General features: G+C 39.2%; 1 protein-coding gene and 1 pseudogene across 1 annotated transcript; one reads left to right on the plus strand and one right to left on the minus strand.

Annotated features, from left to right (window-relative positions):
• The first annotated feature begins 1181 nt into the window (after nt 1-1181).
• LOC121740883 (transmembrane protein 205-like) lies at nt 1182-7970 on the plus strand. Its single transcript, XM_042133536.1, has 3 exons — nt 1182-1510; nt 2021-2240; nt 7590-7970. Exons 1-3 carry the CDS (start codon nt 1305-1307, stop codon nt 7803-7805), a joined length of 642 nt encoding a protein of 213 aa, XP_041989470.1. The 5' UTR covers nt 1182-1304; the 3' UTR covers nt 7806-7970.
• Nucleotides 7971-10799: 2829 nt separating this feature from the next.
• LOC121795325 lies at nt 10800-14027 on the minus strand (annotated as a pseudogene).
• Nucleotides 14028-19365: the final 5338 nt, after the last annotated feature.

Raw genomic sequence — 19365 nt, forward strand, 5'->3', positions numbered from 1 at the left:
CCAAATATACTGTTGGATCAATTAAATTTGGCCACAGTCGGCGACCCGCTCTACCATGATAGAAATCCATAGGTTCCATCCTAAAACCAATTGGTGATAGGAGGGGGGGTCTATGTGACTTATATAGTGCTTTTAGTTCTCTTTGTACACCGATGTGGGATAGTTGTATTACATTTTTTTAGTTTCAATTGCCAACATAATTAACATCTAAATGACCTAGTTTAGTTCTTTATACTCATCCGTTCCTGAAAAATATGAACTATTTTTAGTCCGATCCTGAAAAAATATGTATTTTCTAATTTTAGAATAGTTAAACAACATATTACCCCTACATATAATTTTATTTACAACTTATATTATTACACTACACTACTAATGATGTGGGGTCCACTTTCAACTACGTCACTTACACTACCATTTATGCCTTTATTAATTTACCAACCGTCCCATTCAATATGTCCACATTTCCTTTTTAGTTTGTCTCACTCAAGATGTCGATTCATTTTCTATATTTGGAAATAAACCTCTCTCTCCTCTATCCTCAGTAAAATATTGAACTACTTTTTTTTCTCTGCTTACTTCACCATAAAATCCCGTGCGACTAAAAAATATGGACATATAGAATGAAATGGAGAGAGTATTAAAATTTGGGTCAAATTAAATGTTTATATTTTTTATGGACGGAAAGAATAGTATTTCTAAAAAAAGTAACAATACACGAAAAAATTACCAAATGAAATGAAATTATTAATTGATGCAACAAACACTAAATATTTCCTTCTGTTAAGTAAAAATATGCGACTCTTTATTTTTGTCCGTCTCATAAAAATATAGATATTTTTTTATGGAAAGTTATCTCAATTATTATCGATATACACAAGTTATTTACAACTTATATGACCATTAAAATATTAATAATAATGTGGTCACAATATCCACTAATACTATTTTTCCAGTTGTTTCACTTACTTTATCAATTTTATCTTAATTCTTATACCGTATCATATATTTATATTTTTATGGGACGAATGGAGTAGCAAAAGACGAAGAGCGGCGCTCTATTAATTTAATGTGTCGATTTAGCCCTCGACAAACGCTGTAGATTCTAAACCGTGAAAAGAAAATTGGAGTAAATCGAAAGGGCAATCCAGTCAATTAAAGCCGGTTTCTTATTCATTCAGGAATCCAGACTAGAATGGTGAGGTTTCTATAGAGAGGAAGGTGAATAATTTCCAATCAGTAGTGAGCAGCTGCAGATTACACTTCATTTTTACCTGAATTCTGATTCAGTCAACCGGTTAAAGATGGCGTGGCTGACTAGATTTCTCACGGTGGTGGCGTTTTTGGCGATCGGCGTAGTTTTCTCGCCAGAAACCTTCGGATCTAAATCGGACGGCCAGCACTCGCAGTTGCTCCTCTCCTCGCTGAAATTGGCGCACCTGCTCTGCTTCTCCACCGCCTGGGGCGCCGCTCTCTGGGTTACCTTCATCGGCGGCATCATCATGTTCAAGTAACTACTCTGCTTTTCTTTATTTTGCTTTTTCTCATTCGGAAAGAGTCAAATAACCGTTTGTTCGTTGTTAATTGATGCTATTTATAGCAATATGAATTCATTTTGGTAGCTGATTTCAGAACGTATGCGCTCTTGTTTTAGAAATTTTTAACTGCTACGCCTTGTTTTTGTTCATTGAAACGGTGTAGTAATTGAAAGTAATTTTAATCTCTTGAGTGTGTGTAGTATATATACGCCACTCATTTGCGAATATAGTCTTGCACATGTTGTTATGTAGGATTATCAATTATGCTAAGGATAATGCATATAGCTTTTGGTATTATGTTGATTATGCATCTCTCTATTTGGTAAGAGAATCCAATTAGTTTTAATGGTTGATTGTCAGCATGGGGTGAAATTGGCGAGTGGAATTATATGTTATTAACTTAGAAATGAGTTATACTCTTGACTAATGCTTGTGAAATTATTCCTATAAAACTCAATTTTTGGTTTTATCTTTTTTGTAAGGAATCTGCCTAGGCATCAGTTTGGCAACTTGCAGAGTAAGATGTTTCCAGCATACTTTTCCATGGTGGGAGTGTGCTGTGCAGTGGCAGTAGGGTCTTTTGGATACTTGCACCCATGGAAGACGTCGGGGTCGACTGAGAAATACCAGCTCGGATTCCTTCTTGCTGCCTTTGCTTTCAACCTGAGCAATCTTGTTATTTTTACGCCCATGACCATTGAGGTACAAACAATTAGCTTCTAGGACTGTTTGCAATTTGCTTTGCTAGACTTGATTGACCTTTTTTATTTGTGATTTTGTTTATGTCTCAAGTTTCCAATGTTTCTTTTGATAGTGATGTAGTATATGATTGGACTCAAGACCTTAAACATGTTTATTATATCTAGGATTCTAGTTGCATCTAGCCACGGGGGAGTATATGATTAGTGCAAGAATTGCAATTACTGGACTTGATTGACCTTTTTGCTTTCTGATTTTGTTCATGTCTCAGGTTTCTGTTGTTTCTTTGATAGTGAGTATGATTAGTGTCAAATGGTGAACATGATCGGTAAAGAAGGATTTCTCTTATTCATTTATTTATGTATTTTACATTAGGCACTCATATATAGGATTATGGCAGACTATACAAGGAAAAAGATAATTAATTACATTGATTTGGTATCTCCTATATTTGGTAGTATATAATTCTCCCACATCTTCAGTAATTTGGAGAATATCCTCCGTGATCTTCGTGATCTTCTCCAACACTCCCCCTCAAGTCAAGTAATGGGATTTCCGATACTTAACTTGCACAATACTTCTCGAAAGGACTTCGAGTTCACTGCCTTTGTCAATATGTCCGCCAGCTGATCTTCGGACTTGACATAAGGCATCTCAACGATCTTAGCTTCAATGTTGTCTTTATGAAGTGCCTATCAACTTCCACATGTTTTGTACGATCATGTTGAACTGGATTTTCAGAAATGCTTATCGCCGCCTTATTATCACAGAATAGCTTGCACGTTTGAGACGAAAAGAGTTCTAACTCCCTCATAAGCTTCCGCAGCCATAGTAGCTCAGTCAGTCCACTCTTATTACCGCGAAACTCTGCTTCCGTGCTAGAAAGTGCCACCATATTTTGTTTCTTGCTTCTCCATGTCACAAGGTTACCTCCCACAAAGGTGAAGTACCCTGCTGTTGACTTCCTATCATTTGGGTTTCCGGTCCAATCAGCATCAGTAAATCCATGTATCTGTAGGTGCCCATGTTTCTCAAACAGGAGCCCGTGTTCGATGGTACCCTTCAAATATCGAACAATCATCAACATAAGCAATATCTGGTCTTGTATGTGATAGATAAATCAACTTCCCGACCAATTGTTGGTATTTCCCTCTGTCAGCCTGCTTTGCTTCTTTCTTCATCCGCAGTCCGTGGTTTTGTACCATTGGAGTATCTGCGGGTTTACAATCTATCATCCCAACTTCAGCAAGTAAATCCAGCACATATTTCTTCTGATTTATAAAGATTCCCTTCCTTGATCGCAGTACTTCTATACCCAAAAAATACTTCAACGGCCCCAAATCTTTCATTTCGAATTCGCTGAATAGATTTTTCCTCAACTCCGTCATTTCTTTGGTGTCATCCCCGGTAAGAATCATGTCATCCACATATATAATCAGACACGTGATTTTATCCTCTCTTTGCTTTATAAACAACGTATGGTCAGAATTGCTTTGCTTGTACCCATACTTTTTTATCACCTCTGTGAACCTCCCAAACCAGGCTCTCGGGGACTGTTTCAGTCCATATAGGGTCTTCTGTAGTCTACCCACTTCTCCTCCTTGGAACTCGTCAGTGAACCCAGGCGGGGGGTCCATAAAGACTGGTTTCGGCAATTCCCCATGTAGAAAGGCATTTGTCACATCAAATTGATGAAGTGGCTAATCCTCGTTGGCATCGATCGAGAATAGAACCCTTACAGTGTTAATTTTTGCCACGGGCGAAAAAGTTTCAGCGTAGTCGACGCCATAGGTTTGGGTGTATCTCTTTGCCACGAGTCTGGCTTTATATCTCTCTATTGTGCCGTATGACCTTCTCTTTATTGTAAACACCCATCTACAACCAACAGTTCTGACTCCATTGGGCAACTTATCTTTGACCCACGTGTTATTCCTCTTTAGTGCTTGCATCTCAGTAAGCATGGCATCTCTCCAGTGTTTATGCTTCATTGCCTCCTCGGCTGACTGCAGAATCTCTTCTTCGTCATATAGGGCAGCTTCGAATACTCTTGCCATTTTTGCCAGATTTCCTTGCACAAAATTCGCCACTCCGTACCTGCTTTTCTTCCCAATCTTTTCCGGGGAATATCTCTTTGGTGGAATTCCTCTTGTGCTACGGGGAGGAAGAACATATCTCCCAGTGTCACTGTCAACTGTGTTGTCTTCTTCCGATGTTTCTGCATTTGCCGGGTCAGTATCAACCGTATGGATGTTCCGTTAGTAATTACCTCGGATATCGGCGGAGAAGGATCGAGTGATCGCGGTTGAGAAGACTCGCTTGACAAGACATGCTCGGCGGTAGTGACAACTGGTTCTGTTAGGTCCTCAATCGAAGAATTTGGAAGTGACACAACCCAACTTAGATAGTCCACAGAATTATCTGACTCATTCTCCCCCTGACTACTAAACTAAGGTGGGTGTGGTAGAAAAATTCGGTCTCTAAGAAATTACAATTCATGGTAGTGATGATCTTTTTGGTGCTGGGATCAAAGCATCGATAGCCCTTTTGGTTTACCCCGTACCCAACGAAGACACATTTGGTAGCACATGGGGATAATTTGGTTCTCTCTTGTTTGGCAATATGAACATAGACCGTGCAACCGAAGATCTTGGGTTGAAAGTTCAAGTGTTGGGGAATTTTAGACAGAGATGATAGGATATCAAGTGGGGTCTTTTTGTTTAGGATTTTCGTAGGTAGGCGATTCATGAGGTAGACGGATGTAGTTATGGCTTCTGGCCAAAAATGTTGAGGGACTTTGGATTCAATCATTAGGGCTCAGGCTATTTCCAGAATTGTCCTATTTTTCCGTTCGGCTACCCCATTTTGTTCAGATGTATAAGCACAAGAAGTTTGATGGACCATTCCCTTTTCTTGGAAAAATTGTCATAGGACCATTAATAAATTCCCTCCCATTATCGGATCGAAGAGTTTTGATTGAAGTATGAAATTGGGTTTGAACCATTTTAGAAAACAAGACAAACTTATCCATAACTTCAGACTTATGTTTCATGAAATAGATCCAAGTCATCCTAGTGCAATCATCAACAAATCTAATGAAGTATCGAAAGCCATTCCCTCCAGTAAACGGTGCAGGACCCCACACATCAGAATGTACCAAAGAAAAAATAGATTGCACACGAGTGTTTAAGAGTTTAAACAACTGTCGGTGGCTTTTAGCCAAAGTTTAAAGTAACAAGGGGAAGGATGTCCTAGTCTTTGGTGCCACAGCCAAACCTCTTGTTTCGTGGACCCGTGAGCCAGCATCGCACTACCAGTTTGAGCTATCTCGTCCACGTAGTAGAGTCCACAATTCTCAGTGCCACGCCCAAGTATCCTCTTCGTCCGAATATCCTGTAAAATGCAGAAATTTGGGTGCATCAGGAGAGTACAATTCAATTCTCTTGTAACGTGACTGATAGACATCAATCGCTGAGATAAAGTTGGAACATATAAACAGTTCTTGAGACGCAATGTAGGAGATATTTCTACAGTGCCAGATCCTTCAACAGTGATCAATTCCCCACTAGTTGTCTTAATATAAGTCTTGGTAATCTTACTCATATTAATAAAATCATTCCTATCTGGGGTCATAGTATCTGTGGCCCCACAATAAAAAATTCAACCCTTCGTCATATTAGCCTTTTTATTTACATAAAATGCATCAGAAATCTTTTCTAAGGGAGCAAACGGTTTTTTTGACACAAAATCACCTATATGAGGGCTAATATCTGAATTTCTATCAAAAGGAGGGTCAAAAGCTAATTTCAAGTAGTCTGGGGGTTTTCCCTTCAAAGAATGGGGTTGAGTTTTTAATTGGGCATAATTTCGGGGAGGCTGGCATAATTTAGGAGAGATCCTAGGGTATGGTTTAAAACCAAACCTGTTACCTCCTGAGTTCGGCGCCGCTCCTTCCCTTCCGGCAAAATTGCCGGCTCCCCGGGCGTCGAAAGTGTCGGTTGGGCCCCTCCAGATTCACCGCTGGTGCACGACCGGTCGTTCCCCCACGATTTCCATTCTGATTTCGTGGTTGTCCATCCTTCTTTAATTCAATCGGAACCTTTTCATGAGTAAGATTTTCTGTATCTTCACCAAGCTTCCTGGTATTCAACGAGGTACTGCTGGAAGCAGCTCTGTTCGACCCCGCAGTTGCCTTTCTGACGGTTTCGATCTCAGCTCCGGCCCGGCGGGCGGCGTTGACGGCTTTCTCATCCTTGCGAGCAGCGGAGGTCGGCGCCCTCTTGCGGATGACTACCGGCTCCCAATCCTGTGTGAATCCTGACATTTTTTTCAATTCGAAAGCTCTGCTAATCGATGAAGATAGGGGAAGAATTTTTGGGATCTTTCTGCCTATTTCTCTCCCTGCTCCCCACCAGTCGTCGGCCGGAGGTGGTGAAGGTTTGGTGCCGGAATCGGATACTACTTCGGCATAAGACGGCGGTTGGCGACGTGAGACAGCGGTGGTAAGTTCCTTCCCGGCTTAGGCAGCCGCTGGCTCTCTCCTAGCGGCGGCAGCTGCTGCTCTTGTTCGGTGGCTGGTTCAGTTTCAACTTCTGGCTCACCAACTATGTCTGGTGTGGCATCTTCAGGTTCACTCCTCTTCTTCTTGTCCTTGTCATAAAACTCAATCTTCGGTTCTCCTTTTACAGAACCAGCAGACCGACTTAGTTCTTTGTATTGAGCAATCAGCTCTGATATGTATTCAAGGAGTGATTCAGAATCGAGAATCTGGGGTATTTGGATTGTGTTCATGATTTTTGTATTTGTGAAATTTTCTGCTGAAGGTGTCAAATGGTGAACGGGATCGGTAAAGAAGGATTTCTCTTATTCATTTATTTATGTATTTTACATTAGGCACTCATATATAGGATTAGGGTAGACTATACAAGGAAGAAGACAATTAATTACATTGATTTGGTATCTCCTATATTTGGTAGAATATAATTCTCCCACATCTTCGGTAATTTGGAGAATATCCTCCGTGATCTTCGTGATCTTCTCCAACAATTAGAGTCGTGACCTCAAATGTGTTTGTTATATCTAGCATTCTAGTTGCATATTTGTAACCACAAGGAGAAGGCATTGTCGGAGGGAATGGATTTTTTTTAATATATTTTAATTCCCCTTCGGTGCTGTTGGCTGTTGCTCTGCTGCTTCATGTGAAGAAAGTTGAAATTTGTGATTCATTTAGCTATAGTTTTATTTTATTGATGTGAACAATATGATAGGAAAGCACTAGGCATCATTATATCGTGCATCTTCTGGTTAGTGTAGCTACCAGCATGTTGAATGTGATTTCATTTGTGGTGCAAGCAGATGATGAAACAAAGGCACAAGATTGAGAGAGAAGTAAATATTGGGGAAGAAGTTGGTTGGACGAAGAACCAAGAAGTTGCAAAGAAAAGTCCGAAGCTTGCTGCCATGAACAAGAAATTTGGTATGATCCATGGATTATCTTCTCTTGCTAATATCTTCGCATTTGGTAGTCTTGCCCTCCACTCGTGGTATTTAGCTGGTAAACTCAATCTGTAAATATGCTGCATATCCATTTCATTAGGGGAAAAAAATGCTTTGCTGTTGGTGTGACTTGTGAGTGTTGAATTGGTGAAGCCGATATGTTTAAATCTATTAGGAGCAGTTTGGTAGGGAAGATAGATAAACAAAAATCATAAATAAGATCACACAATTTTTAACTTATTATCTACCCTATCGCATTAGATTGTGTGTTTTTGGTGATGATGGATGCGGAATTGGGTAATATTACAAGTGCATAAATTTTCTTGTTTTATATTAATAGTACTATTTGTTTTGACAATATGTTGCTTTATGGTTGATATTGGAAGTTGAGATTTTTGTGATGAATCATGTCATCCACATCCCTCTCTCAATACCGTCTCATCCTTTAACTATTCATGGGTCTCACTGCACTTTTCATCTCATCTTTTAACTAAGAGACAACACCTGCAACCCTCCATCTTTTAACAATCTCATCCCTTAACTATTCATTCAATTTCATTTTTTTATTTTTGTTTCCAACAAATTCAATTAATATTTCATTGAAATATTAAATTAATACTAATAATTCATAAAATCATTAAAAATCATGAAAATTACAACATCCGAAAATACGAAAAATAGATAATTGAAATCCTAATATTACAATTTATTGAAATCTGCATAATCATGTAAAGTGATGCGGTGATCGTCTAACGGTTGCCAAAATTTGCCTAAATGTGCTCCATTAGATCCTCCTGGAGTTGGGCGTGGGCGATAGAATCACGTGTCCTTGCCTGAACACACATTCTCTTTTGCGAAGAATGATGCACTCCACTGCGAGGTGGCTTCCCCTCGGTCACGTACCAACCTTGCGGCAGTTTCCTCTCGGTCATGATGGATGTATTTTCGGGGTCGCTTTTGACGCGCCGCGGCTTCCTCCTCCTCCCTACGTCGATCTGCTTCTAGCGATTCTTCCATCATTCGACTCATTTGCTTAAATGGATCCATGAATGGATTCAATTTGGGAGAAGAATAATGTTTTGAGATGAAGAATGTAGAGTGTTTGAGTGAGAATAGAGAGTTTTTTTATGGTGGATAATTTGTGGGAATGATTTGATATTTATAGAAGTGATTGAGGGCTTAAAAAAATAGAAAAAATTAAAATATTGGGAAAACCGGCTAGTATTTTTGGGGGGATTTTTTTTTTAAAATTTTTTGATTTTTTCGAAATTTTAAAAAAATACTTTTTTCAACGGATATAAACGACGCCCGCTCGCGGGCCGGCGAGTGGGCGTCACGGCCGCACAGGAGCTCGCCACGTGGCCAACGCGACGCGACTGATGTTTGCAGCATTGGCTCGATGCTTGCTCGTCTCGGCGAGACGAGATCGAGATGGCAACGAGCCAGCGCTGCAGATGCTCTCAATAAATGAGGATATGATCAAAACATGTTTTAAGTGAAGGAATGATGGATTGTGGGTGATGTTTCTTGATAAAAAAAAAAGTGGTGGAGCTTATGAGCTATAAATAGTGTACTGAATAAATTGATTTTAAAGAATGGGTTGTAGATGACATGCAACCAACATTAGAAATATGTTTGCTCAGTTTTTAAGTTCGCTGGTGCATAGTGAATTTGAGGTGTCTCTATTAGAGCATCCGCATCGGTGCTTGTGGGGAAGGACGGTGTCTGTGCCATCGGCACGACATGCCCCTGTCCGCCGTTGTGCTCTTGCCAACGACATGGCTCTGCTCGATGAATCGAGCACGTTCGTGTCGCTGAGCAGGGCGACGTGGCGCGTTTCTATTGGCCGTTGGTATTTTTATTTTTTTTAAAATCGAAAATAATACCAAAAATTTTAAAAATATATATTTTTTCGGATTCCCAAAAATATAGCCGTTTTATTACCGTTTTTTTGAAATTTTTTTAAAAAAATTTAATCCCAAAATCATCTATAAATCCACACATTCATCATCCATTTGAGAGAAATTCGGCCACGAGTAGTGGTTTTTTTAATTTTATGAATTTAATTATGTAATTTTTAATTTTTAGGACTTTAATTATGAAATTTTTAATTTTTAGGATTTTAATTATGTAATTTTTAATTTTTTAGTAATTAGTAATAGTACTTTGGGTATTTTTAATTCATTTTAATATTGTGGAAATGTTTTTATTTAAATTGAATAATAGAATGTAGGGACCTTTAAGCATGTCCTTGCGAAAGAGCATGTATGTGGGTATTGTGTTCTTGCCAAAGAGCAATGAGTAAAAAATAAATAAAAGTGAGTCCGGGCCCAAAGAGAATGGATGGGGATGCTCTTACTTTCGCTCCGTGTCTTCTTTTTTTATATCATGACCGGCCCAAAATAAAATGACTGAAATTTTCCTATAGTTAGGTAAGAATTTATTTTCTTGGAAGTATTTAAATAGTCCATTTAATAGACACATTTCTCACGTCAAGTTTGGAAATTGCAGCAACATTCTATTGCCATTCAAATTAGATGTCATTGAGAAACAGTGTTACAACTGTGAGGTTGAAATTTATTTAGGTAGACAACTATTTTTTTGTAAGTTTCTGTTGCATGTAGCGATATTGTCAGTGAAACCTTAAACGTGTATTTTGCCTGCAAACATTGATATCGATGTTTTGACGAGCCTTTTTATCGTTCGGAATATTTCAATCAATAAATATTGGTAAAACTCAAAATAATAGTACTATTTACTAATTACAAAATCGTCATTAACCATCACGTTAACCACTTTTTGTGTGTTTCTATCTTGTACTTCAGTTCTCTTTTTCCCATATACTTCAACTCAATTTCATATAAAAAGGCATGTTGTTCAATATTAATGTTTTTTTTATTCGTAGCAAATTGGTCATGACAATGCCCTATGTGACAACCTCATAATGTTTCTCTTTCTCTCCCATATTTTAACAATTGCATGTGATATCTTACTTCATTCAAAATTCGAGCCAATACACTATCATAAATGCTAATGTAAATTAACACAACAAAGTCATCCAAATCGAAGTACATATACATAAATAGATATTCATATATATAAGACCAATAACCGTGTAGATTTCCATCACGTCTGCAATTTCCCAACTGCAAACCAAATTATTGCCCTTCTATTGATAAATTGAATAAAAAATCATCTACTTCTATTATTATTGCAAACCCTTGTGAAAAATCATCACCAAAAGTTTGTAAAAGGTGTTTTCGATCAATTAAAATTGACCAAACTAAAGGCTCCCAATATCAATAATCTAGCAGGAAACAAGAACACCACCAGCCGATGCATGTGTTGAGAAGCAACTAACCGACTAAACCGTTTCAACGACTCCCGCCAGTATGAACGATGCCGGAGAAGTTCAACTGCCCCTGCCTGACCATGCTGCTCGGCCTAGTAACTATGATGCCGGCATTTATCCCTCCTGGTGCAACGAGCGGCCACCAGGCTTTCCTGCGGCGCTCTCTCCTCACCTTCCTGATGCGTTTCAGCTCAAGCTGGATGACGTTCCTGACAGATTTGTAGTAAGAGTTCATGTTGTGGTCTCGTTGGATGGAGCCACCGGAGCCGTATGCAGCACGGTCGCTCAGGATCTCGAGAGGGTGAGGTGAGTTCAAGAATACGGCCTGTGCAGCTTGGATCTGCTTCTCTGTTTCTTCATCATCGTCTGCTTCCCGACAGGTCAGCAGATAGAGGCCGCTGCCCGAGGGGAGGAGGTCGTGGCTGGGTGAGAATTTGTCGTCTGGTTGGAGAATCAAGAAATCCCCCATTGGAGTGTATAACACCTTCTGTTGATGGAAAATGTGAAGACAAGTTAGTTTCATCATCAAAATGGATCAACATTGTTCGTGTATCGATTAAAATGCTCTTAAACAGTAGTTCGTGCATATATATATACCTGTTTGTTGAGGCATGAAAGATTGCGGAAGTTCTTATTCACAGCCTTGAGAAATTCAGCAACATGGTTGGGGTAGTTGCATGAGAACGCTCGTGGAACGATGTCCCGGTGCATCGTGATCGATTTGACATGATGGCGAGGCAGCCCCAGATTGCGCAGCATGCGATCCCCACCACACATGATTGACGGTGACCCAAAAGTTATCACAGGAAGTAAAGAAGAACGGGGCACTTCGCCCCTTATCAGCAACATGAGATTTACTAGCAACGACAGACTTCCACCGAGTGAGTGACCTGAGAAATGGAATCTGGCATGTGCACCGTGAGATTTGAGATGCTCGCGGATTTCAGGCAGCATTTGCTCATAAATCCCTTTTGCTGCCTCGTAGATACCTCTGTGCACGAGTACGTCCAGACCCTAAAAAGACGCAATGCATCAGATTTTCAATGTCACGAAACACACATCGATGAACAGTGATTATAACTAAGGGCTTACTATAAAGCAAATTCTCAGACATCATCATATACCTTTGAAGGCCAACAACTAGAAATTATAAGAGAAATTTTGCGATATGGTTAGTTTATGTATAAATACCTCAAACTGAATAGGCTCAAACAATAGATTAGCTTTCCACGAAGCCAGCGACTCCGACCCCTGAAAACGACAGGTTTGGAGAGTTCAAGTTAGCAACATTAACATATAACAAGCTAGTCACACCGTGGATAAACCAAGGACAGCATCACACCCCTACCTGTATGATAAAGAATCTCGTGGCATTTTGATCATCATCACAAACTAACCACTCACAAGGTGAGGATTTCGTGGAGTTGAGATCATCTGCAACGGCCTGCTTTATTTCCTCCTTTGCAGCAACAACTGCAGTGACTGAGTCTGTGGTTGCCATCAACGAGGCCACATCCTCATTCATGCTTTCCTCAGCCAAGTCCTCGTCATTCACTGCCGATTTGGATGATTTCAACCGGAGAATGCTTCTGGTGTGTGAGTGCAGATAGGAAGCCGCAGTGGCTGCAATTTGATAGGCAGCATACAGTCTTATTCCATCAGCCTTCGCCTCACCAACATCTCCACTCTCTGTTCCATCGGATTCGTCATCCTGAGCTTCAGATGCAGTCTTTAGTTCTCTTTGCCTCTCTTCAGCTGACATCTTCTCTTTCTCGATTCTCATCGCTTGTTCCTTTTTCTCCAACGATGAAGTCACAAGCCGTAGTCCGTGGTGTCTCAGCAGATGTCCTGGCTGCAACACCATTCCACAGAAACCAATCAGCACGACGGAACTCAACTATGAATCAACAACTCGAACAAAAAACAGAGCTAGGATTCAATCTATGATATAAGTACGTCACAATTATCAACAATAAAACACTTAATTATCACAAAGCTATAAAACTCTACAACCCTAATTTCTACTGGAGAAAGCCTCAAGAATCAAGACTAACTCAATAAAGAAGATCAAGATTAGCCCAAAATCCCCAAAACTGCTGCTTCATGAAATAGTCATCATACAATTCAATCACCATCCTACATTGATAGATACATAACAAATAAGTAACAGATATACCTTAATTTGGGATATTGAATAAGCCAAACTCCCCAAATAAGACATCTGCGAATAAAATCTAGCTTCAGCAAGAGGCACCTTTCGCAGCAATTTCGAGAACGATTCTCTATCAAATTCCTTCTTTTCTTCGTCATCATCATCGTGGTAGCAGCAAACATCGCAGCCTTCATTCTCTCCACCGCAATTTTTGCCATCTTCTTCCAATTTCACCCCCAACTCCTCGACCAGATCACTGTGTTTTTCCTCCTCCTTCCACAGAGACCTCACATGCAAAATCTTAAAAACCCAATTCCTATTCCCATTCCGCTCCTCCTCTTCGATTTCTCCGACGCCATCCCTCTCCTCCACCAAAACGGCGTCGTCGACGGCGATTGCCGGTTCGCACCGGTTTTTTCCGCCGGGCCATAGAGATCTGAGGGGGTGCCGGAAAGTGAATCCCCAGGGCGAATTCTTCGGCTGCACCGCGGAGATCGACGGCCTATAGCTGAGGCGGAGATCGGCGGCGGCGATCGGAGGCGCCGCCATGGCGTGGATCCCCGCCTTGAACCACAAAGCATCCATTATCGAATTTTGTTGGCGTTTGATCTTCTAAATAAATCTTGCTCTGTGAATAGTAGTAGTGTACAAGATTATTTGTGTGTGAGTATGTATATATACGTCGGAGAATGATAACGTCAGCCACAATCTTTCCTCTCAAGAGGTTAGAGAGAGTGCAGCTAAAAGAATACAGATACAGACGACCAAACTAGTATAAACCTCTGTCTCTCTCCCTCCCTCTTTCTTTCTGTAATTTGATTTCTTTAATGCCAGCCTGCAACTATAAATACTCCACTTTTCCTGGAAAAGGGCATAAAATTAATTAAATAATAACTGGAAACTTAGCAATCAAACGACGTCGTGGCTCCACTTATCAATTTTTAATATTTCTATGCCCTTATATTTTTTTTCTCTAATTATGTCTTAACTAGTACGTCCCAAGAAAGATGACCCCTTCCTTTGATGACACGAGATTGCAGCTTTATTTTGTAGATTAGGTGGAGAGAGTAAAGTAAAAGGAGGAAATAAAGTAGAGATAAAATGTGTTTCCAATTTTAGTAAATGGTCATCTTGATTGGGATAATCTAAAAATGAAAGTGAGTCATTTTTAATGGGACGGAGGGAGTACTATACTTTAATGTTATTTAAAATATAGATAATCATACTATAAAAATTAATTTAAATTTATAATTCTTATTCAAAAAGATTATATATTTATCCAACTCTTGATAATTACGATCAAATATTTTGTATAATAGAGATATTTAAATCTCAAGCTGACTTTTATAAGATAGTTAATGTGTAACATGTGAAAATGTTTTGATCGTACACAATCATATTGCTTAGAAGATAGGATCTCAAGACTCAAAACAACATGTTTAACATGCCTACCATGGAAAAATAGGATGTATATTTATTCGATTTTATTAGCTATTATTACTGAGGGTAGTGATTTAGAGACATAATGTCTCTATGCCACCTTAGGTCACTTTGCCATAAGTATAATTTATATTTTGACTTATATAGCCTAATGTTATTTTAGAAAGATAGCATAGATTATGAAAATTAAATTAGCTAGTATTTAATGTATCCATAGTTTTAGTTTTAGTTAGACTATTTAACATCTTAATTATAATTTATGAAATGGTGCGACAATTTGACTTTTTTTATTCTTTAATAACTGTATAAAATTTATTAATTAAATAATAATTTTCAAAATACACATATGTTGTACGAGAAAGATCTCATATAATTTTTAATATATAAAATTAAAATTGATTGCTCTTGAAAATATAATTTACTATTTTATTTATAAAAGTAACTCTATTACTTTTATACATTAAAATTACTCCATATGACTAAAATTATAATTCTTTTGAGTAAAAGTTAATGTTTTTTACTAAAAAGAGTTATTCTTCTTACTAATAAAATATATTATTTTAATATATAATACTATCATTTTGAATAAAAATTATTCTATATTATTTTTGTGAATAAAAATTATTGTTATGATCAATGGAAAGTATTGCTTTTAAAAGATCAATAGTCGTTTATGGTCAATGGAAAGTATTGCTTTTATAAGATCAATAGTTGTTATGCATTTAACATATGATGTTTCAAATTTCAAACCCTTAACCTATTGAATGGGAGTGTGTTACCAATTAAGCTGCACTTTGATACGAGAATATCTCTACGAATATCCTCAAATCTCTCTTATTTAGTTTAATATTGATTCAGCATATATTTCCCATATATTATTAGGATCTTTATTTTCTTGTTCTCTAAGTCAGGGTAGTCTTATAAATAGGAGGCATTGTATTCTTCCCATTCATTCAAGAAATATCAATTATCCATCTATTTTATTTTCTCTTACTCTCTTTTCTTTCAAACGTGCAAAACGCACAAAACCCTAATTTTGACGCCGGATTGATCGACGGGAAAAAGCTCCCGCGTCGTTTGACGCAAAATCTACGAGTTAAGGAACTTCATCCTTAACAATTGGTGCTTTCATCGTGATCTCTTCCTCCGAATCGCTGTCTACATGTCGTACAGCTACACCGGATATCAACTCCGGCAGGCGGATTACCACCCATGGCAGCCCGTCGTATCTCAACCTCTGCTCCATCCGTGCAGAGCGTTAGAGCATCCACAACCGTGCTCTTGCCCGAGGCACGGTTGTGGGCCCGGGCGATACTATTCATGCCTGCTTTCTGGCAAGAGCACAACACCCACAACTGTGCTCTTCCGCAAGGACGAGCACAATTAATTTAAAATTCAATTAAACAATAACATTTCAATAATATTAAAATTCATTTAAAAACCACAATAAATATTACAAATGACAAATAAAATTAAACATTACATAATTAAAATCCTAAAAATGAAAAATTACATAATTAAAATCCTAAAAATAAAAAAAAACACTACTCGTTGCCGAATTTCGCCCATATGTGGTTGATTAGGTCTTCTTGTAGTTGATTGTGGATTCGAGTATCGCGCATTGTGTGTCTTGTCTCGATCCTCTGGCCAACCGTCGTATGCTCGCCTCGGCGTGGGGGAGACCTCGCTGTTGAGCTTCCGGCTTCGTCCTCGTCGTAGAAGCTAGCCGCCCTTGGTGAATTGATGTGATAAATGAGTGATGAATGTGTGTATTTATAGATGATTTTGGGAAAAAAATAAAAAAAAAATCAAAAAAATTCAGAAAAATGGGAAAAAACGGCCATATTTTTGGAATTTGAATTTTATTTTTATTTTTTATCATTATTTATAATTAAATACCGATTTTTTTAAAAAAAATAAAAAAAGTTTAAACACAACGGCTATGCCGTTGACGAATGGGAGCGCGCCACGTGTGCGTCCGCTGGCACGGACGTGCTCGATACATCGAGCAGTGCCGTGCCAGCGGCGCGAGTGCAGCGGCGGCGGATGGTGTCCGTGCCAGCGGCGCGGACGGCGGTGGCGACGGACGCCACCGCTGCGCATGCTCTTAGATCAGCAACCATCATATCCATATCCACAGGATGGGAGACTCCACCCACAACACCATCCCTACCAAGCCCGTCAACCCACTTCCTGGGACCCGCCATGGCTGCGCCAGGAAACTGCGTATCGGCAACCATCGTCCTACGAGCCAAATTCGTACTCGCCACCACCGCCCTCTTGTTGGGACCCGCCAAGGTTGTGCACGCAGCAGGGATACTCTCAGCCTTATCAACTGCCTCAGCAGCCACGCCACACCGCGCTCAGACAGCCCACTTGCTGGGACCCGCCATGGGTGCGCACGCAGCAGAGTTCTTCGACCTATGATCAACCGCCGTTGTTATACCCGCAACCTCCCGATCAACCGGATTGGCAATGTCTCCCAACGACTAATGATGTCGGCCATATGGAGCCTCTCGACATGCCACGTGATCCAGTGACGGCAGAGTCTAAACCGAGCCTAACGGTGGCTGACTTGGCTTCACGTAAACGTTGCCTGGGTGATCCACACGCCGCGATACGACCTCCACCAGACCCTACAACCAGCGTCATGGACACGAAGCCGGTATCGTGTCCCCTACCTCAGATGATGACCGCCGCCCCAGCCGATCTCCATCACGATCCATCTAGAAGCTCGCTGCCTGTTGTCGTTGCTAGCCCACCTCCACCAGCCTCGATATCTCTATCGTGCCACTCCAATTTTGGGTATGACTCAATGGAATTAATTGCCGTTGATAATGATGAAGCAGTAGAATCTTGTCCAAATACTACAATTGATCGACTACCTAAATGTGATCAAGTTGGAGTGGAAGGGGTTTTGTTAGACCATGAGGAAACGAATGGATTTCTAAAAGCTTCATCACGGGGTATGACTATACAGGAGTTTTGTTTCCAAGCTCAACGTGAAGCGCTGGAGTGCATTCCGGTGGGATTGGATTTCTGTGAGACGTTCTGTAGTTATGGCGTTAAGGCAATGGTGATGTATTGTCCACGGCGACCGAGAATGCGTGTGATCGTAGGTATTCACGAAGTTGATGAAGGTGCTATCAATGCTTTAGCGGTGCATCATCATATTTGGATTGATATTGGGTTTATTGAATGCCGAAAGGTGGGCGAGACTTCCCTAGGAATTATTGCTTCGCTTTCTCCTAGTCGAGTAAGTGCAAAGCAACGGTCGTGTACGTTTGATCCAGGAGGGAGTATTTCGCGACACTTTGCTCGTGATTGTAAAAAGATTGAAGCATTTGATGGCTGGGAAACAACAACAATTCTGATGTGTTATCATCCACACAAGTATGTTCTTAAGCTCGGGACTTCTGTGGGTGTCCTTGCACTTCATCAACTTTGTGCGATTCTTGAGGATTTGCATACATTTGATCCGGGTGGGGATACCTCGCCAAAGCTTCTAGTCGCGACACTCTTCGTTTTGTCATGGTTTTCACCTTGAGGACAAGGTGGATTTTAACGGGGGGGGGGGGGGTTGATACGAGAATATCTCTACGAATATCCCCAAATCTCTCTTATTTAGTTTAATATTGATTTAGCATATATTTCCCATATATTATTAGGATCTTTATTTTGTTGTTCTCTAAGTCAGGGTAGTCTTATAAATAGGAGGCATTGTATTCTTCCCATTCATTCAAGAAATATCAATTATCCTTCTATTTTATTTTCTCTTACTCTCTTTTCTTTCAAACGTGCAAAACGCACAAAACCCTAATTTTGACCCCGGATTGATCGACGGGCAAAAGCTCCCGCGACGTTCGACGCAAAATCTACGAGTTAAGGAACTTCATCCTTAACACACTTCAACATAGTATAAAAATTAATCCAAAAATTAATATTTTGTCCCTGGATTAATATTCAATTGCAATGTTCTAAATAATAAGAATTAAAAGAAATTAGAGTTTTAAAAAGTAAATACTCCCTTCGTCTCCAATAATTTGTCACCATTTGACCTGACACGGGTTTTAAGAAATATAATAGAAAGTGGGTTGAAAAAGTTAGTGACATGTAACTCCTACTTTTATATATTAATATTATAATAAAATGTGGGAATGAGTTAGGGACGGAGGGGTCCACTACAAAAAATGGTAAAAGTGAAATGTGACAAATTTTTAGGGACGGATGGAAATGGAATTAAGTGACAAATTTTCAGGGACGGAGGGAGTAGTTAAAATAAAAATTGTGAAATTCTTAAAAACAAATACATAAACTCAGTCTGTATTAATATATCATTTATCAAATTTTAATTTGTTTCATGACATTAAGAATTGACCTAAGAACTCTAATATTTTTATAGCATAAAAAATATTAATTACATAGCTTTAAAATATTAAATAAATGAGTTAAAAATATGTGATTATTTTTTTTTTTATCAAAGTTCAACTGTAACGCTCTAAAAAGACTTTATAGAAATTAAACTTTTAGAATGTAAAGAATTCAAATCAAAATCCTAAACTCAATTAATATAACTAAAGTCATCAATCAAATTTTAATTTGTCTCATAATGCAGTAATTGAGCTAAGAACTCTAATACTCCTCTATAAAGAAAAAGAGAAAATAAAATACTTATAAAATTTTAATATGAT

Source organism: Salvia splendens, chromosome 1 (assembly GCF_004379255.2).
Source record: "Salvia splendens isolate huo1 chromosome 1, SspV2, whole genome shotgun sequence".
Classification (NCBI taxonomy): Eukaryota; Viridiplantae; Streptophyta; class Magnoliopsida; order Lamiales; family Lamiaceae; genus Salvia; species Salvia splendens.